The sequence below is a fragment of the Podarcis melisellensis genome (assembly GCF_964234715.1).
Source record: "Podarcis melisellensis genome assembly, chromosome: 1".
Taxonomy (NCBI): Eukaryota; Metazoa; Chordata; class Lepidosauria; order Squamata; family Lacertidae; genus Podarcis; species Podarcis melisellensis.
Genome location: NC_138528.1, coordinates 3,801,835 through 3,829,679, shown reverse-complemented (window position 1 = coordinate 3,829,679; position 27,845 = coordinate 3,801,835). Strand labels below are relative to the sequence as shown.

At 48.3% G+C, this 27,845-nt stretch overlaps 1 protein-coding gene across 6 annotated transcripts in view; it reads left to right on the top strand.

Moving 5' to 3' along the window:
• The first annotated feature begins 525 nt into the window (after positions 1 to 525).
• TRIM9 (tripartite motif containing 9) overlaps positions 526 to 27,845 on the top strand; it is a 69,582-nt gene continuing 42,262 nt past the window's right edge. For 4 of the 6 annotated variants that reach the window (XM_081910548.1, XM_081910547.1, XM_081910546.1 and 1 more), the window contains exons 1-2: positions 527 to 1,545; positions 25,482 to 25,577. In XM_081910548.1, coding sequence (XP_081766674.1) covers positions 709 to 1,545; positions 25,482 to 25,577 — 933 coding nt within the window. In that variant the 5' untranslated portion in view covers positions 527 to 708. Of the gene's footprint in view, positions 1,546 to 25,481; positions 25,578 to 27,845 lie in introns of all 6 variants that reach the window. The other 2 variants (XM_081910549.1, XM_081910545.1) reach the window with 1 other exon arrangement.

Here is a 27,845-nt window from a genome sequence, read left to right as displayed (position 1 = left end):
CAAATGGTCTTCAGATATTAACTGCGAGTGGCGCGGGACTGGGTGGCGGAGAAGAGATTAAACAGGGGCAATCGCCTTCCCGCCTGATTTACAAGCTTCCCAGACGCATCAGTCTGGCCAAGATGCTGCGCTAAACGGGGATCCACCCCCCCCCCGCAATCCCATTTACAGGTCTCCCAGCCCCAACTGGGCTGCGGTTCCCCCAGCCAACCCGTGATCCCCTTGCACTGGGCGACGGCGTCCTCCTGGTTCCTGGGTGAAGGACCCCAGGGTGTCGTGGGAGTGCGGCTGGGCGCCTAAGCCGCATCCAACGCTCCAGAGAGGACGTGCGCCTTCCTTTTCCGCAGCAGGAGCGGAGCCTCTCCTCTGCTGCGGCCGCCCCCTCCTCGGCGAGGGCAGGGGGGCAGGAGGAGGAGCTCTTCTCTCCGGGGGCGGCTTCCCTGGGCCAATGGAGGCCGGGCACTGGGCTCGAGCTGGCCAATGGCGAGCGTGGGGGGGCCCCGAGGAGTGGAGGGGCGGCTGCGGCAGTCAGGCGCTCGCAGAGGCTGGCGGCGCGCAGGCAGAGCAAGGCTGGCCGTCGGCGCAGCAGCAGCAGCAGGCGCTGTCCGCCGTCCGTGGTGCTGAAAGCCCCGTGGTGCTGAAAGCGCCTCCGCTCGCTCGCTGCTGCTGCCGGTGGCCGTCGAGGGGCAGCGGCGGCTGCTGTGCTCCATGGACGAGATGGAAGAGGAGCTCAAGTGCCCGGTGTGCGGCTCCTTCTACCGGGAGCCGCTGATCCTGCCCTGCTCGCACAACCTGTGCCAGGCGTGCGCCCGCAACATCCTGGTGCAGACGCCCGAGGCGGACTCGCCGCAGAGCCGTCGCGCCTCGGGCTCCGGCGGCTCGGCCTCCGATTATGACTACCTGGACCTGGACAAGATGAGCCTGTACAGCGAGGCGGACAGCGGCTACGGCTCGTACGGCGGCTTCGCCAGCGCGCCCACCACGCCGTGCCAGAAGTCTCCCAACGGCGTGCGCGTCTTCCCGCCGACCGTGCCGCCCGCCGCGCACCTGCCGCCGGCCTCGGCCGCTTCTCTGGCGCCGGTGCCGCGCAACTCCTGCCTGACGTGCCCGCAGTGCCACCGCAGCCTGATCCTGGACGAGCGGGGCCTGCGCGGCTTCCCCAAGAACCGCGTCCTGGAGGGCGTCATCGACCGCTACCAGCAGAGCAAGGCGGCCGCCCTGCGCTGCCAGCTGTGCGAGAAGGCGCCCAAGGAGGCCACCGTCATGTGCGAGCAGTGCGACGTCTTCTACTGCGACCCCTGCCGCCTGCGCTGCCACCCGCCGCGGGGGCCGCTAGCCAAGCACCGCCTGTTGCCCCCTGCCCAGGGCCGGGTCAGCCGGAGGCTCAGCCCGCGCAAGATCTCCACCTGCACCGACCACGAGCTGGAGAACCACAGCATGTACTGCGTCCAGTGCAAGGTGCCCGTCTGCTACCAGTGCCTGGAGGAGGGCAAGCACTCCAGCCACGAGGTCAAGGCCCTGGGTGCCATGTGGAAGCTCCACAAGGTCAGCCCCGGGAGTGTGTCTGTGGGCGAGCGGGAGGGAGGAAGACCTTTTATTTGTTTGCTTATTGCATTTATATATTACCTTTTTCTCCATGGAGTTCATGGTTCTCCCCACTCCCCACTTCAACCCACAACAATTCCGTGCGAGGTACGGTAGGCTGATTGGCCCAAGGTCACCCATGGAGATTCAAGGGGGGATTTGAACCCTGGTCTCCCAGGCCCTAGTTCAACACTCTAACCACTATACTATAGGGCTGGCATGGAGTAACCTGAAGGGAGCGCCTGGTCCATTCTCTGGGGGGTCCATTCTCCTATCCATCCATCCATTTCATTTCTCTTCTCTCTCCATCTCTTTCTCTCTCACTTATCTACCTCTTCACTTGGTTCTGTTTAAAGGTCTTCAGTCTCCAACTCTCCCTCTCCTTCCCCCCTCTCTCTTTTTCTCTCTCCGCCTTCCTCAACTTGGTGCCCCCCCACCAGATGTTACCTGACTACCACTCCAGAGCCCCCACCATGGCTCACTGGGGCTGATGGGAGTTGTAGTCCCAAGCAGCTGGTGGGCACTAGCTGGGCAGTCAGCTTTGAAGAGTTCCCTTCTTCCCTTTCCATCTCTTGACTCCCTTCATTGCCCCACTTCCTCTTTTTCTGCAGGCTCCCTCCTTAGGGTTCATCCACACCGTCCCCCAATGTGAATAGCAAGCTTCCTGTCCCTCCGTTAATTTTAATTTGCCCATAGGACACTCTCCTCTAAATCACAGCCTCCCCACACTTTCCTCTAGCTCCGTACGGATTTTCTCATACCCTCTCATTTTTAGAGCATGCCTGGTATGTGAAAATCCAGACTGAGGGAGAAGGAACGTTTGTGGAGGCAGTGATTTGCAAGAGAACGTCATACGGGTAATGGAGAATCAATGGATGTACATCCGTATTAAATGACAGTATGGACGAGCGAACACTCTCATCCTTCCTTCCTTCCCTCCCTCCCTCCCTTCCTCCCTCCCACCCCTTTCCTCTCATCAGCCAGCTTCCTCCCTACCTGACTAATCAATCCCACCCCCCATCTCCCTCCCTCGCCTTTAATGATTCAGTCTCAGCTCCATGTAAACAACCTTCTTCCCAGTCTTTGCTCCTCGCTGGGCTTCCAGGAGTACCTTTCCAGACCCCCCCTAGCTGCTGCCCCTCCTGTCTGTCAGCCAATCCGGCTGCTTCTTGGGGTGTCTCTCACCCTGATTTCGAAGCGCAGAACTGCTGGGGCCCCATTGCCTTTTCCCCCTAGGCTCTTGCCACCCCCACCCCACCCCCATTTTCTTGGCTGCTGTTCAAGTGTTTGCACCAAGCTGCCTGCAGTGCAAAGCAACAACAGTCCTGGGGGTGGGGGGTGGGGGCATTGGGGGTGGATGAATTTAACATTGACAGATGAGTGGGTGTGGGGGGTGGCCAGGAACAGGGATGGAATGGACTTTGTTATGCTGCAGCCCTCGACTGTCCTTATATCACCCATGGGACTGCCCAGGCTTCCATTGCCTTTGCCCACATTCCATTGCCTTTGCCCCACAGGAACCCCCACAAGCTATTCTTGCAAACGCACCTTTCATTTTTCAGGGAGGCTGCAAAGGGCGGGAGCAGATATCTAGAGCCAGGGGTGGTGGACAGGGTGCTGGGATCAATCCTGGCTTGGTGCAGCTGCTTTGGGTCTCTCAGCTGCATTTCTGTGTTGCCATATGCGCAGGAATGTGTCGTGTTTATTTTGTTAAGAGGGGGGAACGCTTTGCCTATGCCTGTCAGAGGTGATAATATTTTCAGCCCTGTTCCTTCACTGACGACAGAGCTGGCATTGAAAAAAATAAATAAATTATTGGTTCAAATGAAGGGTCTGTGGAAAGAGGGGCTTTAAGCCAGTGACAGATCTCAAGAGCATCAGAGGAGATTTCGGAGGCTGCTTTCTGGAGGATTAGATTTCTCTCCTGAATGCTGACCAGCCTCTCTGCAAATTATTTCAGATGAAAATGATGTTGCTTGATGCAGCCTTTGCCAACCTAGTGCTCTCCTGATGCTCTCGGACTGCAACTCTCATTGGCCCCAGCCGGCACGAATGCAATGGGAGTTATAGTTTGACAACATCTGGAAGACTCCAGGTTGGCTGGCTGAATAAATATGGAGCAGCAACTGCAGTGGTGGGTGGGAAGAATGAGATGAGGGGTACGGTTTTAGTCTCCCACCAAATCCACCCATTCTACACCCCACTCCACCCACCCACCTGCTACCCATGTCTAGCTGTCACAGGGGATCTGGCTGCAGGATAGTGACCCTGCCTCTGAGGTAACTAGGGCAGAGAAGCGACTCTGATGTGGCTGGATATCCCCTCCTCCCCCACGTACCCTGATGGAACACGTAAGCCGGGCATCAGCGCATGGATGCACATCGGCATAATTGATTCCCCTCTCACACACACACCCGATCACCCTCACTGAGCTGTCTGGGCAGGGAGCCAGGATGTGGCATGTTCAGTATGGTGTGTAGGAAGAAGCCACCTAGCGACACATTTATCCCTGGAGAGGGTTTGGCGGTGGTGATTTTTTTTGCTTTTGCTTTTTGCAAATGTCGCACCTGGACTGTGAAGTCCATGTTCCAATGCGCAAACCAGAAGCATCTGCCTCTGTTGGAGATGAAGTGCATGTACACCCATCACCGGCGGTTGAAACTCCAGCTACGATTCTGCCTGGTGTAGCCAGAACCAACAGGGTGTGCAAAATTACGGCTAAGTGTTGCATCGTGAGCAAGGAGACCCTGTTTCCTCTCTGCTCATCCATGAAATGCAAAGTGCCCTCAGGGTCACAAATGTGGAGATAATCACACTGCCTCGCACTACTCCGGGTTTTTGCATGGATTGCTGAAACAATGTATGTGGTATGCTATGACTTAAGAGCAGCCAAAGCTTTTAGCTTCAGGTCTCATAGTCAATACAGTGGTACCTCGGGTTAAGAACTTAATTCGTTCCGGAGGTCCGTTCTTAACCTGAAACTGTTCTTAACCTGAGGTACCACTTTAGCTAATGGGGCCTCCTGCTACCGCCGTGTGATTTCTCTTCTCATCCTGAAGCAAAGTTCTTAACCCGAGGTACTATTTCTGGGTTAGCGGAGTCTGTAACCTGAAGTGTCTGTAACCCAAAGTACCACTGTAATGAATTTAGCACTGCTCAAGGTGCCGTGTGAGAGGTGGCAATGGGACATTTCTCCTCAAGTGCATGAACCAGGAATACACAAAATGTCAATTTTTGCGATGGGAACATTTGGAAACAAGCGTGCCCAACAGCCAAGGCACTAGCCTTGTCTTCTGCAACCTGGTGCACCCCAGGTGTTTTGGACTACAACTCCCATCAGGTAATTATTGGTCTGGGGGGTGGGTGCAGACCAGGGTTGGCCATAGACAGAGGGGAGGTATTGGAGTCAGAGCCAGTGATGGGCAGAACTGGACAGAGCACCCCATTTCTCTCTTTCAGCCACCCACCTCTCTCTCGCTCTCTCTCTCCCTCCCACTTCTTTTCTCTCTTTCTCCCACATCCTCTCTTCTTTTCCAACCTTCCTTTCTCTCTCATTTCTGTCACCACCACCCCTATCATAGAATCATAGAATTCTAGAATTGGAAGGGGCCTTGAGGGCCATCTAGTCCAACCCTTTCCAATGCTGGAATCTCAACTAAAGCATCCATGACAGAGGGCCACCCAACCTCCAAGGAAGGAGAGTCCACCACCTTCTAAAGGAGTGCATTCCAGAAGGTTCTTTCTCATGTTTAGTTGGAATCCATATCACTTAAATCCATGGGTTTGGGTCCTACCCTCTGGAGCAGGAGAAAACAAGCTTGCTCCTCCTTCCATGTGATGGCCCTTAAGATATTTGAAGATGCCTATTACATCTCCTTTCAGTGTCCTCTTCTCCAGGCTAAGCACCCCCAACTCCCTCAAGTGTTCCTCATAAGGCTTGGTTTCCAGACCCTTGATCATCTTTGTTGCATGCATTACAGCTTATCTGTTAGATGGACTTAGATGAGTAGGTGAGGATATCTTATTTATTAATTATCCATCCTCTTTCTCTTGCATGTGAGAATGCTATGATGATGATGATGATGATGATGATGATGATGATGATTTAGTGCATGGGTTCACAGTGTTTTCATCCCCATGGGCTAGGGAACAGTGGCTGGCCCATCCCATGAGTTTCAGGACCTCTGAACCCAGGTCCCCTCAGCCCTCGCCCAATGTTCCCAATTCAGCAAAGTGGCATCACTGCACCAAAGTCAACTTGCCTGGCCCAGTTCTGTTAAGAGGAATGCATTTAAAATCAGCCTTCTGAAATACGTTTTAATTCATCATTGCAATGAATTCTAATGATCTTCCGAGACATACTGAATTGCCTCATTTTCGAGACCGTAATTCATAGATATCGACAGGTGAATGGCCAAGTAACTGCTATTAGACAAAATGTGGTGGTGGTTTCCTTTTTGCAGGCAAGGGATTGGGGTTGGCCCTGCTGTTAGATCAAATAAGGCAACTGCCTCAGGCAGCATTGACTCAGGAGTAGCAGCAGCAGTTTCTGGCTGTTCCTCCTGTGTCACCAGCCAGTCTCTGCTGTTTCCACATGGCCACTCCTGCCCCACTTAAAAATCTGATCTGCTGCCTCAGGTATGGTGGGGAATGTCACCAGTGTGGAAGTAAGATTGACTTCTATATGTGGAATTAGGGGGTGGTCAACTTTTCTTCCGCCTCAGGTGGCAAAATGTCTTGGACTGGCCGTGGATGGCATCAAACAAAACTTTCTGGAGAGTGTCTTTGGAGAAAGACAGAGGGCCTGGGACTTCACCTGCTTTATGTAACCAAGCAAAAGTTGTCCATGTGGGAATGTTGAGGATAGTAGGAGAGGATATATTGATTAAATATTATCCTTCCTCATGCTAGTGAGTCATGTAGCACATTTCCTTGTACATTGCAGTAAGTTAGTGGATAGATTCGTGAGAATCATTTGAGTTAAGCAATCCAGATTGGATTGTTCCTGGTAAATCCCCTTTGGTTCCCTCTTAAAAACAATAGTGACACAACAGTCTTCCTTTAAAAGTAATGCTAAGGTTTACATGCATTCAGTTCACAGTATGGTCCTGTAGGCAGGCTTTATCTTGCAGTTACGGTTACAGAGAAAAGTGTGGGTTCATCTTCTGTGAGGGATGAGCCCTTGTGTTGCTGGCTGAGAGCCAGCAGACAGCAAAATGGAGAGAAAGGATCAAAAGAGAGCAGCATAAGAGGAAGATGATAAAGGCGTGACCAGCCCCTTTATAGGGTCTGCTAGGGTCACGCCCACCTACCTGGTCACATGCAGGGGGAGGATGCTCCAGACAAGGTGTGACAGGAAGTCCTCCTGGCTGGAGCAATGTTCCCCTGTGTGTCCACTCTGGGCAAACAGGAAATGTTGCATTTGACTGCTTCAGTGATGTTACATCCCACAGTCAAAAGGTACCATGGGGCCAAGCTGCCACTGCCACTTCATATATTTCACCCAGAGCTTGGTTGCAACTGACTTTGCCCTCATAGAGGATGGGGTCCTTTGATGACTGGGAGCAGTGAAGGTCATATTTCTGAGCAAGGAACCCACTCATCTTGTACCCAAGCCTTTAATGGATTGGGGCTCAGAAAAGCATCTCAGAGTGAACTTTTGTAAGATACAGTGGTAACTCGGTTTAAGAACAGCCCTGTTTATGAACTCCCTGTTTACGAACTCTGCAAGACCGGAAGTAGTGTTCCAGTTAGCGAATTTTACCTTGGTCTACGAACGGAAGCCGAATGGTGGAAGGGTACTGGTGGTGGGAGCCTCATTAGGGAATGTACGTTTCCGAGCACAATTCAAAATGTTGGGGCTGACCTTTAAAGCTCTAAACGGCCTCGGTCCAGAAGGAACGTCTCCACCCCCATCGTTCTGCTCAGATACTGAGGTCCAGCACTGAGGGCCTTCCATCCAGTTGGGAGGCCGGTATTATTGACTCCTTTAAAAACAAATCTAAATTTCAGATAGGGTCCTGTAGAAATTGCTGAGCTATTTGCACCAATGGTCTGACCCAGTGTAAGAGATCATGAACACTGGTAACCAGTTTGGATCTTCAAATAGAGGAGAAATGTGACCATTGCAGTGGGTCCTTGCTGGCAACTTCACTGCCCTATTTAATCCTGACAATAATAGCCTTAGAAGGTAGGTTAGTATCCTTGTCTCTATATTTTAGATAGGGTGGGACAGGGGCTGAAAGAAGAGCCCCCTAGAACAGGGGTCAGCAAACTTTTTCAGCAGGGGGCCGGTCCACTGTCCCTCAGAACTTGTGGGGGCCAGACTATAATTTTTTTTGGGGGGGAATGAATGAGTTCCTATGCCCCACAAATAACCCAGAGATGCGTTTTTAATAAAAGCACACATTCCACTCATGTAAAAACACGCTGATTCCCAGACCCTCCACAGGCCACATTTAGAAGGCAATTGGGCCGGATCCGGCCCCCGGATCTTGGGTTGCCTGCCCTGTCCTAGAAGGTTCATGCTCTGTGCACATTGGGACTGTGAGTATGGCTGGCTTTAAGCCAGGATTATCTGCTCAAGCTACTATTGCAGCACCTTCAGTTTGGCAGCTCTCAGCACACAAGAAAGTAGACCATGCAGGGCATCAAGCAAACATTGCCAGGGGGATTGCTCAGCAGTCGAGGAAGTGTGAAAGGAAATGTTGGCGCCAAAGCTTTGCATGTTGCTTGTTGCAAAGGAACCAGGAACCGCACTCCAGGAAATTATTTCACTTCTTTCTCTGGTTGCCTCACCTCCCAAAGGATCTTGTAGAGTTGGAAAAAGGAGATGGAGATGGAGAAACTCCACTTTGAGAAAATGTTGCAGCATTTATTGGGACCTTTTAGTTTAGAGAAAAAGAGTAGAAGTTGTTCTCCCTCTTTAACTGCATTAGAAGTCCTGGATTTAGAGATCACACTAGACAAGTGTTTCAAAAAGCATGGGGGAAATGCAGAGAACACTTCACAAAACATACCTGGACTTGTTTCGATTAATGTCTGCATGGATATTTAAGTTATAATTAGAAAAAATCTTAATAATTATTCATAAAGGAAACAGCTTATAAGAAGTAAATAAGGAACCCAGATCCAGGATAAAGGAAGTCTTTTATTCAAATCCCCGCGGCGGGGTGCGCTCCCGTCGTTCGGTCCCAGCGCCTGCCAACCTAGCAGTTCGAAAGCACCCCCGGGTGCAAGTAGATAAATAGGGACCGCTTACTAGCGGGAAGGTAAACGGCGTTCCGTGTGCTGCGCTGGCTCGCCAGATGCAGCTTGTCACGCTGGCCACGTGACCCGGAAGTGTCTGCGGACAGCGCTGGCCCCCGGCCTATAGAGTGAGATGAGCGCACAACCCTAGAGTCTGGCAAGACTGGCCAGAACGGGCAGAGGTACCTTTACCTTTTTATTTGGTTGTATTGTTGTATGTTATGTTTATTGTATTTCTGTACTGGGGTGGGGTGGGGGGTTATGTTATGTTGTAAATAAAATTTCCAATAAAAATTAAAAAATAATAATAGAAGTCCTGGAATTGGAAAAAACAACAACTGGGATAGAAACAACAACAATATATATATATATTTTTAAAAATAAGAGATGGCAAACATGCACTCCCACAATTCAGAGGGGGGAGGGGGAGTGGCAGCACCCCACAGCCGCCAATCAGGTGTGAGGCTGGTTCCTTTGGCATGCCTTTGGCTCTGTGGACTTCCTGTGCTTGTGTGCCTCCTCCTGGCAAGGATGGAGGGGGAAATGGATACTGTTTGCATTTTAATGAGAAACAATCCAATGTGCACTTTTCAAAACGATACCCAAACTGAAATCCAGTCTCCTGTTCAAAATTCACGCTTCTCTGAATTTTGCAATGCAGTTCTACAACCAGGCAATACATACAAAAATGTATACATGGCAGTAAAAGTCACCAACAGGTCCCAGGGTGGGTGACAACAATTTAAAATTGGGAAATAAAAGCAGTTAAAACAAATTACAGTCACAGAAATAGGGTGAAAACAAGAGGTTGGATGCATTCTTTTAGAGGAAATTGCATGCAAAAATATGCATATTAGTCAAAACTTCACACAAAGATTTGTTTATCAGGGGGAAATCTCCATTGAAATACTGATGAACTTTTATAGGATTCTTTTTTAAATTGCAAATTGTTGCAGAAATGTGGAGAAATGAATCTAAAGCAGCTTCATCCAACCCTAACTCAAGGAATGGTTGAGGGAGTTGGGGATGTTTAGCCTGGAGAAGAGAAGACTGAGAAGCAATTTGAGAGCCACCTGAAGGGCTATCACACTAGAAGATGGAGCAATATTGTTTTTTCCTGCTCTGGAGGGTAGGACCCCAACCAATGGATTCAAATGTCAAGAAAGGAGATGATTTTAGACATGTGGAAGAACTTTCTGACAGCAAGAGCCATTCGACAGTGGAATGGACTTCTTTGGACGGTGGTGAACTCTCCTTCATTGGAGGTTTTTAAACAGAGCTTCCTTAGCTGTGATTCCTGCATTGCACGGGGTTGGACTCTGTTGTTGTTGTTCTTTAGTCGTTTAGTCGTGACCCCCTGGACCAGAGCACGCCAGGCACTCCTGTCTTCCACTGCCTCCCGCAGTTTGGTCAAACTCATGCTGGTAGCTTTGAGAACACTGCCCAACCATCTTGTCCTCTGTCGTCCCCTTCTCCTTGTGCCCTCCATCTTTCCCAACATCAGGGTCTTCTCCAGGGAGTCTTCTCTTCTCATGAGGTGGCCAAAGTCTTGGAGCCTCAGCTTCAGGATCTGTCCTTCCAGTGAGCACTCAGGGCTGATTTCCTTCAGAATGGAGAGGTTGGATCTTCTTGCAGTCCATGGGACTCTCCAGAGTCTCCTCCAGCACCAGAATTCAAAAGCATCAATTCTTTGGCGATCAGCCTTCTTGATGGTCCAGCTCTCACTTCCATACATCACTACTGGGAAAACCATAGCTTTAACTATACGGACCTTTGATGGCAAGGTGATGTCTCTGCTTTTTAAGATGCCGTCTAGGTTTGTCATTGATTCTTCAAGATGGACAGGTCATAGTGGAGAGTTTTGACCAAACGTGAACCACCTGGAGCAGGGACCGGCAAGCCACTCCAGTATCCCTGCCAAGAAAACTCCATGGACAAAGACAACAGGTTGGACTCTACAATTCCATTATTCTTAGCAACCATGGAGTTTTCTGGAGCATCTCCTTGACTTCACAGGTGGTTGTGGGGTGGGTGAACGAAGAGCGACCTTCCTTCACAATTGCAGCTTTCTTTGCCGCTGCATTTCTGCCCTCTCCTGCTCCCTCCCTCACTTTCCTCTTCCTCCCACTCCGCTTCTCAACAAGCTCAGCCCTCCTGAGCTCAGGAGGTGGAAGAGAGCCTGCCTGACAAGACACAAACTGCTCTGCCAGCTCTCCGGTGTCACCCAGGCCGCCTCAGGCCAAAAGGGCGCTGGGTGCAACACGGCTCGCCACACATGAGCTTCTTCTCCCGGCGGCCTCCTCAGCCAAGCTGTCAAAATATTTACTCAACATGGGACGCAGCCTGAAAGAAACCTTGCTTCCCTCTCCCTTGCCAGGGAAGGTGATTTTTGCCTGCGGTCAGAGATGAGATCAGTTCTGTGAAGCATCCTTGCGAGAACAGAAAGGAGAGGTGGCAAAGCAGTTGGTGATGGGCGACTTCAGCAACAGGCGAGGGGGCTGCTGATCTTGGCTTCTGCAATCTTTCAGGTCCTGTGGGTGCCTTTGGATAGCCACCTTTGCAGTCTGCAGTGGTAAAGTCCAGATATAAGTTTAACACCTCCATGACAATGAGGCCTCCAACACCGGTGAATCCCAATTCTTCTCAAATTCTTATTTCCACACTTCGATACAGGTTGTGTTCATGGGATTTTGTTGCCTTCCTCTCTTAAATTACTAGAGATTTGGGGCCTGGGGGGTGGAGTGATGTTAGAGGAGGTAATTTGTAGCAGTTAACACCTGGCTACAGTCATTCCAGGGACAGGGACGTGGGTGGCGCTGTGGGTTAAACCATAAAGCCTAGGACTTGCCGATCAGTAGGTCGGCGGTTCAAATCCCTGCGACGGGGTGAGCTCCCGTTGCTCGGTCCCTGCTCCTGCCAACCTTGCAGTTTGAAAGCATGTCAAAGTGCAAGTAGATAAATAGGTACTGCTCCGGGGGGAAGGTAAACGGCGTTTCTGTGCACTGCTCTGGTTCGCCAGAAGCGGCTTAGTCCTGCTGGCCACATGACCCGGAAGCTGTACCCCGGCTCCCTCGGCCAATAAAGCGAGATGAGTGCCACAACCCCAGAGTCGGCCACGACTGGACCTAATGGTCAGGGGTCCCTTTACCTTTCATTCCACAAGCGATTGATGGGTCACGGTTGTCATCTTGTGACGTGTGGCAATGAAGGCAGCTAGAGCAATTGGTGCCAATGCGGGAATGCTGCATCTATGATGGCACACGTTTCCACTATCAAGAAGGTGGCATGTCCATGGCTTGTGGTGAGCAGAGCCCACCTGCTCTGCGCATTCTATGATGTCCCAAGTGGTGGGGGAGGGGAGGGCAGAGGGGATGCAAGCCCCACAGTGCAAGTTAAACCAAGCGGTAATGGGGGTGGCCGACGTGGTGGTGAGGTCAGTGTGGTGCAAACACAGCAGCGGGGCAATCCGGTGCACCCAACCTTGCTACCACCTTGCCCCCTCCCCAGTCTACCTCCCAGTTCAGAGTGATGCAATCAAGCAGAGCTCACCGCATGGTTGGCTAATGCTAGTCACTGGCCAAATAGTTGACCTAAACTTCAGTCGTTTCATGAAAGGAACCGTATTATGCAAAACATTCCCTGGAGAAATGGAATGGCTCAGGTTCACTCTCCAGTCTAGCGGTTGAAGAAAATGACTTAATGGCATGAGGGAGACAACTACGGGGCTCTGGTGGTGGTGCAGGTGGTTAGTGTCAGACTAGGACCTAGACATTGCTTTCTTTTTTGGGGGTACGCAGGGGTACGCGTACCCCTAAACATTTTGTGAATCTATGTTTGGCCTCATTGAGGGGCAGTATTTCAATATGAGTAGGGAAATGACAGTACCCCTAAACATTTTTTTAAAGAAAAATAAAGCACAGTACCTAGAAGACCAGGGCTCAAACTCCCACCCAGGCATGACGCTCCCTGGGTGGGGAGTCACTGACTCTCAGCCTGACCTACCTCACAGGGTTGTTGTTGTTGTTGTTGCTATTCTTATTTTATTTATTGGATGTTATGAACTGCCCTGAGATCTACGGAAGGGCAGTATACCAAATACATCCCCATGTTGTGGGGAGAAAACAGGGAGGATGATAAATGTGTGCCACTTTGAGCTCCCTGGAGAAAGAAGTGGGAAAGATGTTTGTGTGTGTGTGTGTGTTAAATTATTGTCTTGGAAGCGCCACCTCCTTAGTCTGACACCCAGTGGGGCTCTTCTTGCTTTCTAGAGCAGGGATGTGGGACCTCTGCCCCCTCCCTACTCAGGATGATGTTGAGACTCCAGCTGTCATCACAGAATCACAGAGTTTGAAGGTGTCCCAGGGTTATCTAGTCCAACCCCTCAATCAATCTCAATTAAAGCATCCATGACAAATGACTGTGGGAATGTTCAGAGATCCAGGAGAGGATATATTGTTTGATGATAGCCTTTCCAACTTGTGTAAACAAGTTCACACTTTAGCAGAGTAACATTCCCCTTTTTTAAACTCACAGCGGATGCATTTGCTCAGGCTCGCTAAAGCCTCTAGAAAAACTGTTCTGGTATTTCCCCCTTATTCCCTCATAAAAGATAAGACACGACACAGTCTTCTATAAAAGTATAAGAGTTTACTCACACATCATTCTGTTCACAATCGGATCCCAGGAGGCAGACTTAGCTTAGAAAAGTTACATACACCTGGAAACTATGTCATAAGGAGACAGTCCCTTTGTCCTCTCTTGGCTGGAGAGCATCATTGGCTAAGCAGATGTTGCTTCTTTCGATGCATGTAGTTAAAGAGAGAGAGGTGGCTGCCCTGCCCTGTGCTTTTGTCATTACCTGCACAGGGGAGGCCACACCCGCCTCTAGTCATGCAGAGGAAGTGTGTCCCAGCCCAGAAGGAAACAGGAAGTTGACCTGCTGACTGGACAAACATTCCTCCCCATGTGTAAACATGTTCACTCTAGGAATGTTGTACTTGACTGCTCTTGTGTTTCACATCCCACAAAGACCATCCAAACGCTTGTTTGAAACCTCCAATGAAGAAAAGTCCCCAACCTCTTACTGTCAGAAAGTTTTTCCTGATGTTGAGTCCAAATCTCCTTTCTTGCTACTTGAAGCCATTGGTCCAAGTCCTTTCCTCCAGAGCAGGTGAAAACAAGATTGCTCCATCTTCCATGTGGCAGCCCTTTAGATATTTGAAGAAGGCTGTTGTATCTCTCCTCAGTGTCCTCTTTTCCAGGCTAAACATACCCACCTCCTTCAACCGTTCCCCATAAGACTTGGCTTCTAGACCCTTGATCATCTTGGTTGCCCACCTCTGCACACCTTCCAGTTTCTCAACATCCTTCTTAAATTGTGGTACCCAAACCTGGACACAGGACTCCAGAGTAAACTTATGCAGTCAACATTTCACCAGCTTCTCCACAATAATATTATGAGGGGACTTTGTCAAAAGCCCTGACTATTGGTCATGTTACCTGGGGATGATGGTAGCTGGACCCTTGATATCAGGGAGAGTGACATGGGTTCACCACCCTTATTATAGAGATTCCCGTGAGCCTAGAATCCGTTTAAAGCAAGGCTGCTCCTGAGATGGAAGACCAAAAACTGTAGGGGAAATCCAAAAGTCACCAAATCTAGCAGCCGCCCTCACTGAGACATCTGCCAAACAAATTACTGACAGATGAAACAAGGCATTAATTTCTCAGATTTACAAGGGCATACATGAAGTCTTTCCTTGTGAGGAGTCCCCATTGTGCGCCTGGAAGGGAAGGATGTAAACAGAACCATGCGCTACATCAAAAAAATGTTTCAAACTGCTGAAGAAAAACCACCAGCCATTTGTCACCCATGGGAAATTGCATTGTTCAACACTGGGAGTTTGCGCCTTGTGAGAAATCATTCCCAGAGACAAAACGTGGGAAGATTCTTCCCAAAATATGCATATACATATGCTTCACAGGTAGAAGCTTCAGGGTTCAATCCTGTGTATCTCTGAAGCAGGATCGGAGCCCTGGAGCCCTCTTGCCTTTCTGTGCATTCCAGCAACTGGTATTCAGAAACATTGCAAAGCCATCCTAGATAGTAACCCTCAATATTTTTCTCCTCCATGAATTTGTCTAATCCTCTTGTAAAGCCATCCATATTGGTGGCCATCCCTGCCTCCTGTGGCAGGGAGTTCCATAGTTCAACAATGTGCTGTGGGAAGAAATACTTCCTTGTATCTTTCCTGAATCTCCCAACATGAAGGGCTCCTCCACAACTTCCCTTTGTCCCACAATTTCATCTGTTCATCCCTAGGCATGGGTCTGAGAGATCTTTCTTTCGTCCTGCCACTTTTCCCAGTGTTGGTGCTGACCTTTAAAGCCCTAAATGGCCTCGGCCCAGTATACCTGAAGGAGCGTCTCCACCCCCATCGTTCTGCCCAGACACTGAGGTCCAGCGCCGAGGGCCTTCTGGCGGTTCCTTCAATGTGAGAAGCAAAGTTACAGGGAACCAGGCAGAGGGCCTTCCCAGTAGAGGCACCTGCCCTGTGGAAAGCCCTCCCCTCAGACGAAACAAAATAACAAAATTCCTTCCAGTAACACCTTAGAGACCAACTAAGTTTGTTATTGGTATGAGCTTTCGTGTGCATGCACTGGAAGGAATTTTTAAATTTTGTTTCGACTACGGCAGACCAACACGGCTACCTACCTCCCCTCATAGTCTGTGTATTTTTTTTTATAATAATTTTTATTAAAGATTTTACATTACAAAAAAACAACAACAGAAAAAAGAAAAAATATCCAACAAAAATTGTTAAAAACAATCCTTCTTTCCATCTCCATAATTTTCATTTACTTGTTTCTCGGACCTCCTCATAACACCCTTTTTTGTATTCCAAATCAAATTATTAATTCAACAATTTCTTTCCCTCTTTTTGTTACCCAATTCTTATTCTTAAATTATTATAATCTTAGATTTTTACTTATATAACCCCCTTTTTTCATATTCTTTTAACCCATCACAGCTAGAAACCACTTAGTTCCAATCCAACATTATTCTAAAATTCCTTAATTTTACAATATCTTTGTAAATAGTCTTTAAATTTCTTCCAATCTTCCTCCACTGACTCTTCTCCCTGGTCTCGAATCCTGTCGGTCATTTCCGCCAATTCCATATAGTCCATCACCTTCATCTGCCATTCTTCCAAAGTGGGTAGATCTTGTGTCTTCCAATATTTTGCGATAAGTATTCTTGCTGCTGTTGTGGCAAAGAAAGTTCTATCCTTCTTTAACACCGATTGGTCAACTATGCCCAGGAGAAAGGCCTCTGGTTTCTTCAAAAGGGTATATTTAAATACCTTCTTCAGTTCATTGTATATCATTTCCCAGAAAGCCTTAATCCTTGGGCACGTCCACCAAAGGTGAAAGAATGTGCCTTCATTTTCCTTACATTTCCAACATTTATTATCGGGCAAATGATAGATTTTTGCAAGCTTGACTGGGGTCGTGTACCACCTGTAAATCATTTTCATAATATTCTCTCTTAGGGCATTGCATGCCGTAAATTTCATACCGGTGTTCCACAACTGTTCCCAGTCTGCCCTCATAGTCTGTCTAGTCTTAGACAAAAGGGGGTCAGGAATGCTGTTCAAAGATACTGAATCTACCAGCTGTTTCTCTCTTGATGTTTCCTCTTCTAACTGTTCCTCACCCAGTATTTCCCAGCTTCTCCTTTCTAGACCATGCCCCTCTGCAAACCACTGTTCTAAATCAATACTGTCCTCCTGCCTTTGGGAAAGTTCAAGAGAAGGGGACAGGGCTCCCACCATTGCATTCCGTTCCTTTGGGCCCATAACAAAAAATGTCGGAATCTCCGCTACGACCGAGCTACTCCTCCTCCTCCGACGATGATTAACGACCTGAGCCTCTGATAAGGCTCCAGAGTAACGCAGTGTATCCAGCAGCAGGGAAGGAGCTGAGAAATATGAGCTACATTGCAAAGAGCGTTTTATTTCTAACTACACAGACAGAAAAGAAACATACATGGTCTCTCTGTGAAAGCAGAGAGCAACTGGAAAAACAAAGGAACAGGAAACCAGTAATGTCACATCCGTCTTCCGTGAGACTTCCAACAGCCTGGAATCTCTGGAATGCAAAACAGAGTCTTGTGGCTCCAAGCACTGCAGTGGCATAAACAGAAACCAACACATTCCTCCTCGATCCCTGACAGCCTGTGAGTACCGTATTTTTCGCTCTATAAGACACACTTCCCTCCCTTCAAAAATTAAGGGGAAATGAGTGTGCATCTTATGGAGCGAATGCAGGCTCCTTGGCTTAAGTGATAGTAACGCGAAGCCTCCGAAGTGCAGAGGGAGAGCTCCCACCGCGCTCCGGAGGCTTCGCGTTGCTTTCGCTGAAGCCACCTGAAGCCCCCAGAGCACAGTGCAAACTCCCGCTGCACTCCGGGGGCTTCAGGCAGCTATCCGCAAGCCTTCGGAGCGCAGCAGGAGTTCTCGCTGCTCTCCAAAGGCTCGCAGATAGCCACCTGAAGCCTGGAGAGTGAGAGGGGTCGATGTACACCGATCCCTCTTGCTCTCCAGGCCTCGCTTCGCTGGAGAGGCGCTGCACAGTTTTCCCTCTCTGCACAGCGCCCCTTCAGCGAAGCAGGAGGAGAAATGGAAGGGGCTCCGTTTCTCCTGCCGTTTTGCTGAAGGGGCGCTGAGCAGAGGGGGAGAATTTTTTTTCTTGTTCTCCCCCTCCTATGGTCCGGTGCGTCCTATAGAGCAAAAAATACAGTACTTCCTATACCAACTTCCCTATCCCCAGCTTGCCTGGGCGTGTCCCAGTCCCGTCCACACCCCTCACCAGGATCCTATTCCACTGCTTCCTCCTTCTCCCCGTCGTCCTGCCAGTTCATGACAGCAAGCCAGTGTGGTGTAGTGGTTAGAGAGTCAGCCTAGGACCCGGGAGAAAGCAGGGTTCAAATCCCCACTTGGCCATGAATCTCACTGGGTGACCCAACTTACCTCAATGGGTTGTTGTGGGGATAAACTGAGGGGGCGGAGGAAAGACCCATATAATCCGCCTTGAGCTCCCTGGAGAAAAAGATAGGATATAAACGCAACAAAGGCAGAAATGAACAGGTAGGATATGTACCATCCCAAAACACAAGAATCGAGACTGTGGGTTTTTATTCTCTTTCAAGTGTGGAAAGAACATCGCTCATACAGAGGAGAAATCAATACCTTCCTCTGTGGAACAAATTAAAATGCCCTGTTTGTCGTCATCTACCCTCTGCTTCCCATTCGAATCCAGAGTCCGGGTCCTTTAGCTTCTGTATTTGGCTAATCCTCTGTCTGCTCTCTCTCTCTCTCTCTCTCTCTCTCTCTCTCTCTCTCTCTCTCTCTCTCTCTCTCTCTCTCTCTCTTCTTTCCCTTCCTCCTCTCTCGGCTCCCCCCTCTCCCTTCACTCCCTCCCCAGAGGTGCCTTCCTTCACTTTGCTCCAGTAATCTCATTTCTCCCCGAAGCAACACTTTGGCTTTCCAAGCACAAAAGATGGCCTGCTAATTACAATCTGGGCGGCCTCCTCCAGAACCGAGACACACACACACACACAGTCCTTCTTTCTCCAAGGTCATCTGAGCACAAGCCTTCTTTTGCAGAAGCTGCCAGCCCAAGAGTCCCCCCCCCCCCCCGAGTGCTGGAATCCCTTAATGGGTTGCAAAAGGCCAAAAGGAGGAGGGTTGGGCGGCTTAGGCAGATCCCCTGTGCAATTTCCACAAATCAAGCATCCCAGCAAGCCGTAAGCCCACCCAGCCCTTGCCTTCTCTGGAGCAGCTGTCTGAAAGAACCGCTGCTGATAATCCTCCAGCAGGCTGAGCCATTGAGCGAAAGCCTCTTGGGATGAATGGGGAAGGGATTGCAAATGTTACAGAGGTTGACGTCACGCCTGGTGTGCAATCTCCAGGAAATAATGTACTTTTCTCTCCCTCCCCCTCGTACATTGTGGAGGCATCCTGGCCTTCAACCTTCCCATTACTTATTTAATTCCGCCGGGGAGTTTCCTGGCTGCGGATTCGAGAGGCTTGCTGGTGTCGAACATAAGAATGTAACATGAGCCTTGGCCCATCTAGTCCAACATCCTGTTCTCCCCCCTCCATAATTTTTATTAAATTTTCTGTTTTACCATTTAAAATACTCATTTTTACATCCTTAAGATACCAGTGACTTCCCTTCTTCTCTTTCCGTGGTTCATTTTACAAAACATAAATCCCTGCATATTTTATATAAACTAGACCAGGCATGTCCAACAGGTAGATCGTGATCTACTTGTAGATCACTGGACGTCTGTGGTAGATCACCAGCAGATCACTGGCTCCCCCTGAAGAAGCTCAACAAGTTTGGCTTCCCTAAAAAAAGCTCAACATCTTTGCCCTGCACCCCAAAAAAGGGGGTAGATCACTGCCAGTTTTTAGCTCTGTGAGTAGATCGCAGTCTCTTGGGAGTTGGCCACCCCAAACTAGAACATTCAGTATTCCATTATTACATCCATAAAAACTTATAAACACTGCAGAATTTATCTTAATGCTGCCCACGTTTTCAAATGAATGCAATTTTCCTCCATATATTCAATAAACATTTTCCAGTCTTCTTTAAACGTATGTTCTTCTTGGTCTCTTATTCTATATGTTAGGTCTGCAAGCTGTGCATAGTCCACCAATTTAAGTTGCCATTCTGTTCTTAGGTACAGGTAAAGGGACCCCTGACCATTAGGTCCAGTCGTGACCGACTCTGGGGTTGCGGCACTGATCTCGCTTTATGCCCGAGGCATTAGGGCGGCCCCGATCCTCTGGTGACTCGCCTCTCCTGGCCTGGACGCAAGCACTCCTCCTGCGGGAACTTAGTTCCCTCCGCCTCTCTGCCCTGAGCCTCTGCAGCTCAGGAGAGGCTGGAGGGTTACCGGACCCAGAGGCAACCTCAGCTTCCTCTGACGGGGCTGAGAGTGGAGCACCTGCAGGCACTGGGTCCTCCATCACCTCAGGAGCCAGAGCAGACTCAGCTGGTGCCTGCGCCTGAGGATCCAGCACAGGTGAGGACCCTTCAGGCTCAGGCCCCAGCCCCGGCTCAGCTGGTTCTGGAGGCGGGGACTCCTGTGCAGGCTGGGATTCCTCAGGTTCAGCCTCTGAGTCTGAACCCCAGGCCATCACAGGTGGATTTATACCGGACTATCCACACATTGTTCTGTTTTTTTGGTTGATCTGTGATGATCTTCCAAAACTATTCCATCACCGCCATCTGTGCGGACTGTCTAGCGCTATAGGATTTCAGTGGGGATTTATGGGTTTTTATAGATTGTTTGGAAAGCTGTATGCCCATCCCGAAACTTCTGCAGGCACAAACATTATTTAAAGCAGGATCGCCTATAACCACCCAGATATAAGCGTGAGCGCAAATAATCATGAATGGACGATAAACGGTATGCCTGGAGAGCCGCTTAGTCATGAGGAAGAGGGCATAGCTTTGCATCCTAAATCTTGAGCATAAATAAGAGTCATAGAATCATAGAATTGTACAGTTGGAAGGGACTCCAAGGACATCTAGTTGACCCTCGGGTTCCCTTCCATCTCTACAATTCTATGATTTTATGATCTAGTCCCTGTGATGCAGGAATCACAACTAAAGAATCCCTGATGGATGGCCATCCAGCCTCTACCCTGTTTCAGGAAGTTTTTTTTATGTTTCACGTTTTAGTATGTTCTGATATATGCTGTGAGCCACCCAGAGTGGCTGGGGAAACCCAGCCAAATAGGCGGGCTGTAAAGGTAAAGGACCCCTGACAGGTAAGTCCAGTTGTGGACGACTCTGGGGTTGCACGCTCATCTCGCTTTATAGGCCAAGGGAGCCGGCGTTTGTCCACAGACAGCTTCCAGGTCATGTGGCCAGCTCTGGCGAACCAGAGCAGTGCATGGAAACGCCATTTACCTTCCCACCGGAGTGGTACCTATTTATCTACTTGCACTGGTATGTTTTCGAACTGCTAGGTGGGCAGGAGCAGGGACCGAACAATGGGAGCTCACCCCGTTGCAGGGATTCGAACCGCCGACCTCCTGGTCGGCAAGCCTTAGGCTCTGTGGTTTAGACCACAGTGCCACCCGCCACCCTGTCGGGGTATAAATAATAAAATTAACAACAACAATAATAATTGAATGAAGGAGAGTCCACCACCTTCTGAAGGAGTCTTTCCCCCTTTGAACAGTTCTTGTTGTCAGAAAGCTCTTCGTAATGTTTAGCTGAAATCTCCTTTCTCGTCATTTGAATCCATTGGTTTGCATCCTGTGCTTTTCGGGGGAGCAGAAAACCAGCTTGCTCCATCTCCCCTTCAGATATTTGAAGATGCCTATCATATCTCCTCTTCTCCACGCTAAGCCAAACTCCCTCAGCCGTTCCTCATAACTTGATTTCCAGACCCTTGCTCATCTTGGCTGCCCTCCTCTGCACACCTTCCAGCTTGTCAACACCCTCCTTAAATTGTGGTACGCAGAATTGGAAACAGTACTCCAGGTGTCCCCTGACCAAAGCAGAAATGAACGGGACTATTACTTTCTTGCCAACAAAGGTCCGTATATAGTTGAAGCTATTGTTTTCCCAGTAGTGATGTATGGAAGTGAGAGCTGGACCATAAAGAAGGCTGATCGCCAAAGAATTGATGCTTTTGAATTATGGTGCTGGAGGAGACTCTTGAGAGTTCCATGGACTGCAAGAAGATCAAACCTCTCCATTCTGGAATAAATCAGCCCTGAGTGCTCACTGGAAGGACAGAGCCTGAAGCTGAGGCTCCAAGACTTTGGCCACCTCATGAGAAGAGAAGACTCCCTGGAAAAGACCCTGATGTTGGGAAAGATGGAGGGCGCAAGGAGAAGGGGACGACAGAGGACGAGATGCTTGGACAGTGTTCTCGAAGCTACCAACATGAGTTTGACCCAACTGTGGGAGGCAGTGGAAGACAGGAGTGCCTGGCGTGCTCTGGTCCAGGGGGTCACCAAGAGTCGGACATGACTAAATGACTAAACAACAACATTACTTTCTTTGATCTGGACGCTAGACCTCTGCTGATGCAGCCTAGAACAGCATTAGTTAAATAGGACTTTACATTTGCTGAGAATTCCCTCTCTCTTTCTGAAATCCAAATGGCGGAGGGGTGTCACCTGTATCTCATTTGTGTATTTCTTGATTGTGTCTATTTTCGTATTCCTTGGAAAATCTTCGCCCTGAAGCTTCCTGACAGTGCCCCCACCCTGTGTTTTTCCATGTTACTTGAGCGGGGGGGGGGAATTGAGTGGGAGCAGGGCTGATCAGTGGCGTCATTTTAATTAGAGAACCCTCCGCTGATTAGCTCTCCATCTTAATGATCTTGCTGCTATAAATTACCCAGGAAAGAATTGACAAAGGATTGCATTAGGTCCCGTCCCCCCCGCCTTAGAGAGGCAACTGTAAGGTCGTTTTCTACTTCGTTAAGCCTGGGTGCCCTTCCCCCTTCTCATCCCGCATCTATCCTAGGACACCAGCTTCTTTTCCAAGACTGAAGTCGTGGGAGAGGAGAAAAGCGCTTTAACCTAGACGAAATTCCGGTCACTGCACACTGGCGATCTTTGTTCTTCCTCCAAAATCTGTTAATGCAAGCGGAAAAGAGACGGGGTGTGCAGAAAACTCTATCAGGACATAAGAACATAAGATTTAAATAGAAAGCTGCCTATTTAAGAGTCAGAGCATTGGTCCCGATAGCTCAGTATTGTCTACACAAACGGGCAGGTTCTCTCCAAGCCCTACCTGAAGGAGCGTCTCCACCCCCATCATTCTACCCAGACACTGAGGTCCAGTGCTGAGGGCCTTCTGGCAGTTCCCTTGCTGCGAGAAGCCAAGTTACAGGGAACCAGGGCCTTCTCAGTGGTGGTGCCTGCCCTGGGAAGTTAAACGGCGTTTCCGTGCACTGCTCTGGTTCACCAGAAGTGGCTTAGTCCTGCTGGCCACATGACCTGGAAGCTGTATGCCGGCTCTCTCAGCCAGTAAAGCGAGATGAGCGCCGCAACCCCAGAGTCGGCCACGACTGGACGTGATGGTCAGGGGTCCCTTTACCTTTCCCCCAACTCTCTGATTCTATGGAATAAGGCAGGTTCATACGTTCCAATGTTCCAGGAACCTTCTGCATACAAAGCAGGTGCTTCACCACCAAGCTTTCCCCTTCTCCTTGCTTTTGTGCTATCATCCATTTGCCTCTGAATTCCTGGCATAAATCTTCCAGTGGTTCCTTGTCACCGAAAAAGCCTCTGTGTCTGCATTGATGCACCTCAGGAACCAGCCGTGCAGTGAATTCAGGGCACCCAATTTACATAATGTGGAAGCAATTGATTGCAAGGAGGTGATGAGTAATTGTCTCAACAGCCCGGCTCCATTTACTGTTTCCTCGCCTGCCGCTTCAGCAATCAAACTGCCGCCTGATGGAGCTTTTTCCACTGAGAGCATGCAAAAGATCTGGAAGGAAATTCTTCCTCCAGTGCCTTTGCCTTCTGCCTGCCCTGGAAAGGGGCTGGGTCAGGGGTGGTGGTGTAGCAGGGACCCTTTTAAAAACCAGGGACCTCTGGCTGCGATTGCATCTGTCCCTGGGGCCAAAAAATGCACCTGTTCCCTGAATCACATGCCTAACAGGAGCTGTCAAGAAGAATATTGACTGCCAAGAAGGATGCTGTCCCTTTAAGAATCAGAGAAGGAAGAAGCGCTGGTCCACAGAGCTAGGAAAAGATAAGGAATAATTGATGACCCCTGATTCCCTTTCCCTTTTAGAATTACCGCTATCTATTTGCAATGGTTGACAGCATCTTAAAAAGCAGAGACATCACCTTGCCAACAAAGGTCCGTATAGTTCAAGCTATGGTTTTCCCAGTAGTGATGTATGGAAGTGAGAGCTGGACCATCAAGAAGGCTGATCGCCGAAGAATTGATGCTTTTGAATTCTGGTGCTGGAGGAGACTCTTGAGAGTCCCATGGACTGCAAGAAGATCCAACCTCTCCATTCTGAAGGAAATCAGCCCTGAGTGCTCACTGGAAGGACAGATTGTGAAGCTGAGGCTCCAAGACTTTGGCCTCATCATGAGAAGAGAAGACTCCCTGGAAAAGACCCTGATGTTGGGAAAGATGGAGGGCACAAGGAGAAGGGGACGGCAGAGGACGAGATGGTGGGACAGTGTTCTCGAAGCTACCAGCATGAGTTTGACCAAACTGCAGGAGGCAGTGGAAGACAGGAGTGCCTGGCATGCTCTGGTTCAGGGGGTCACAAAGAGTCGGACACAACTAAACAACTAAACAACAACAACAATTTGCAATGGTTAAATCAATCATGTCTGCATGTGAGGGGGCATATTTGGGGTTGGGTTTCATGTTCAGGTGAGGGGTTGAGGCCAGTGTCAAATCTAGCTAGATGTCCCTTTCCTGGGCTGAAGGCTACTATACTATGTCACTTCTGCTAGTGGTGTCTTTGAAAATAGAAATATAGAAGCTCAGGCCCTATGTTTTCTTCTACAGGCCCTTCCTCTGCATGGAAAGAAATTTGCTTTTTGCAATACGCCCTCACCATGTAGTGTATCTGAGTATGTGCAGAGTGCATTTTTCTAGCCACAGGTTGCAGTAAATTCACATAAGGGGGGAAAAGTGACTATGAGCAGGGTGTCTCTTCTGTAATACTGCCCTTTTCTTTTTTCTTTCAGTAAGTGGGGAAATACTGAAAAACCCCAATCACTTAATTTTGTTCTGGCTTTACAATCCTGCTATCCTGGTGACTTGAGCATTTTGTGCGGGCTGGTAAAATTCTGGCTGGATATATGAGCAAGATCCCCACTGGGAAGGAGTGCAGTGCATTATAATGGGTTGTAGGATCTGAATTACCGTATTTTTTGCTCTGTAAGACTCACTTTTTCCCTCCTAAAAAGTAAGGGGAAATGTGTGTGCGTCTTATGGAGCAAATGCAGACTGCACAGCTATCACAGAAGCCAGAACAGCAAGAGGGATTGCTGCTTTCGCTGCGCAGCGATCCCTCTTGTTGTTCTGGCTTCTGAGATTCAGATTTTTTTTTTCTTGTTTTCCTCCTCCAAAAACTAGGTGCGTCTTGTGGTCTGGTGCGTCTTATAGAGTGAAAAATACAGTATTTACCACTTTCTGTGAAATTCACCTCCTGATAATCATTGGCTGTACCTGAGCTGTTGCGATTCTGAGCTGCTTGGAATATTTGGCTCCATAACCTACCTAGAATGTTGAAGCCCAGCCCTGGTGCAGGTGGAAGAACGTGAGCTCTCTGAGTATGTACAGAGGCTTCCACAGACTCATAAGACCCTGACCCTAATTTATGTACCCAAATCCCTTGAATTTTTGTTTGGTTTTATATGCTTTTACGCTGCCGGTTTTGGGTGGTAGCTTTGTTTTAATGAGCCTGCTTGTTTTTATGCTGCATTTACAAACTCTAAATGTTTTTCAATAAATCAAATTGAGTAAATATCAGTCTCACATCTGGAACAGCTAGAACCAGCCTGCACTTTTCCTGGGAAATGGGGTCCTTTATTCTAACCCAGATTTTTCCTCCTTCCCCCCGTCCACAGAGCCAGCTGTCTCAGGCGCTGAACGGACTCTCAGACAGAGCAAAGGAGGCCAAAGAATTTCTGGTGCAACTACGGAACATGGTGCAGCAAATCCAGGTACGCTCTCGAATCCGCCGGGTGGAAATGGGAGCTGGATGCAGCATTTGGGGACCTGAAACCGGAAGCCCAAATTGGAACCCTGGCCACTAGTGAACAAGGCTCACTGCCCAGCCAAGCAGCCCCCTAACCAGAGGCCCTCCAGCTGTTTTTTTTTTATTTAATTTATTTAACATAATTATTACAAAATATAAGCAAAATATTGCAAATACATACATATATATTTCAGATCAGCCCACATATATAAAAAAGAACAAAAGATAAAAAAGAAGAAAAGAAAAAAGAAGAAGAAAAAATAAAGAGGGAGAAAGAAGAAAAGTTGGAAGAATTTCTTCCAAATTTCTTCTACAAATATCTCTTTTTTATAATAATTTTTTATTGTTTTACAACACACATAAACAATTTAATCCAATTTTAACAAACAAATTCTCTCTTTTTGAACTTCCTTCAGCTTCTCTGACAATCATCCATCTGTACCTCTTAGTTACACATTTCTTCTCCTTTAGTATTGTCTTTAGTCTTCCCTCCCACATCTATTGTTTTGACAATACCTCTTAGATTTCACAATGCTTCTTTAAATCCCACTAACGTTGTTTGCACATCACATATATTTTTCAGATATTCTACAAATTTCCCCCAGTCTTCGATGAACTTTTGGTCTTTAAGATATCTGATTTTCCCAGTTTGCTTGTCCAATTCTGCATAGTCCGTCAGTTTCGATCTCCAATCTTCTGTTGTTGGTATTTCCTCTTGTTTCCATTTCTGGGCCAGTAGAATCCTTGCAGCTGTAGCAGCATATTGAAAGAGTCTTTTCTTCTTATCTCTTTTCCTGTAATCCCCAAAAGAAAAGCTTCTGGTTTCTTTACAAATGTATACTTTAACACCTTTTTCAGCTCGTTATATATCATCTCCCAGAAACTTTTAACTTTCTTGCAATCCCACCACATATGATAAAACGTTCCCTCTTTTTCTTTACATTTCCAACACTCATTAGACGTCTTAAACATTTTTGCCAATTTTGCTGGTGTTATATACCATCTATAGAACATTTTCATCACATTTTCCTTTAACGCCGTACATGCAGTGAATTTTAAGTTATCTTTCCATAATTTTTCCCAATCTTCAAATTGTATATTATGACCAAAATCCCTGGCCCATCGTATCATTACCGACTTAACTTCTTCGTCTTTCCTATGCCATTCCAACAATATCTTATACATTTTTGACAGAATTCATTATTTATTATGTCAATCTAAAACTTGGAGTCTTTTTCGGCATAACCACATTCTTTCATATCTTTTTTAAACATTTCATTAACCTGAAAGTAATCTTCTACAAATATCTCAATATGAAATGAATAATAAAATTTCATTAATTGACTTCCATCACTTACACTGCACTTCCTATATACATTTTAAGCAAGGTTGTATCTGTTATTCTGTATTTTTCCCATACTATCTTATGCAAATATTATAATCACTAAGTTTTCTAAATCTTTCATAAATCTATTCTAAACACAACCAGTACCTCCAGCTGTTTTGAACTCCCATCAGCCCCCGACCATGATGACTGGAGGCAGATCCACACCATAATTTAAATCATCCATAGTTTAAAGCATCCAGCATGCATGTCCAGCACATGACTTCCCCCAAAGTATCCTAGGAATGGTTAAGAGCATGAGATGAACCTGTTGAATCAGGCCAATGCCCTATTGAGCCCGGCGTCCCTTTCTCAGATTGGCCACCCAGATGCTTGTGGGAAATGCGCAAGCAGGATTCGAACACAAGAACAACATTCTCCCGTCCCATAGTTCCCAGTGTAGCCTTATTAGACTTTTCCGATTGGTTGGGTGAGCATTGCTTCCGGACGGGAGGAAGGAAGTCAAATGAAACCGAGGTTTGGTTCAGAAAAAGAGTTTATTCTGCTCTAAGGATAGCAGAAGCCACTGTGTGAATCGGTTCACCGCAAGCACAAAAGCAAGAGAAATTGCATTCAGTATATATATCCTCCAGGCACCCTCTCCCCCCTTCCCCAGGAATCCACCACGTCAGCTTATACACGTAAGTTGACATCCATGACCATAAACAGATGTTCCTGTTCCGGCACTCCCAACCATAAAAGGTTGTTCCTGTTCCTGTATTCCTTATCTTGGGGTAAGGTCACCAACTATAAGAGCACTCCTGGCGCCGTTCCCGGGTCTCTTGTCAGACCTGACAAGGTCAGTGCGTCAGTGTGGTCAGGATGTAAGATAAGACCCAGATGTGCCAT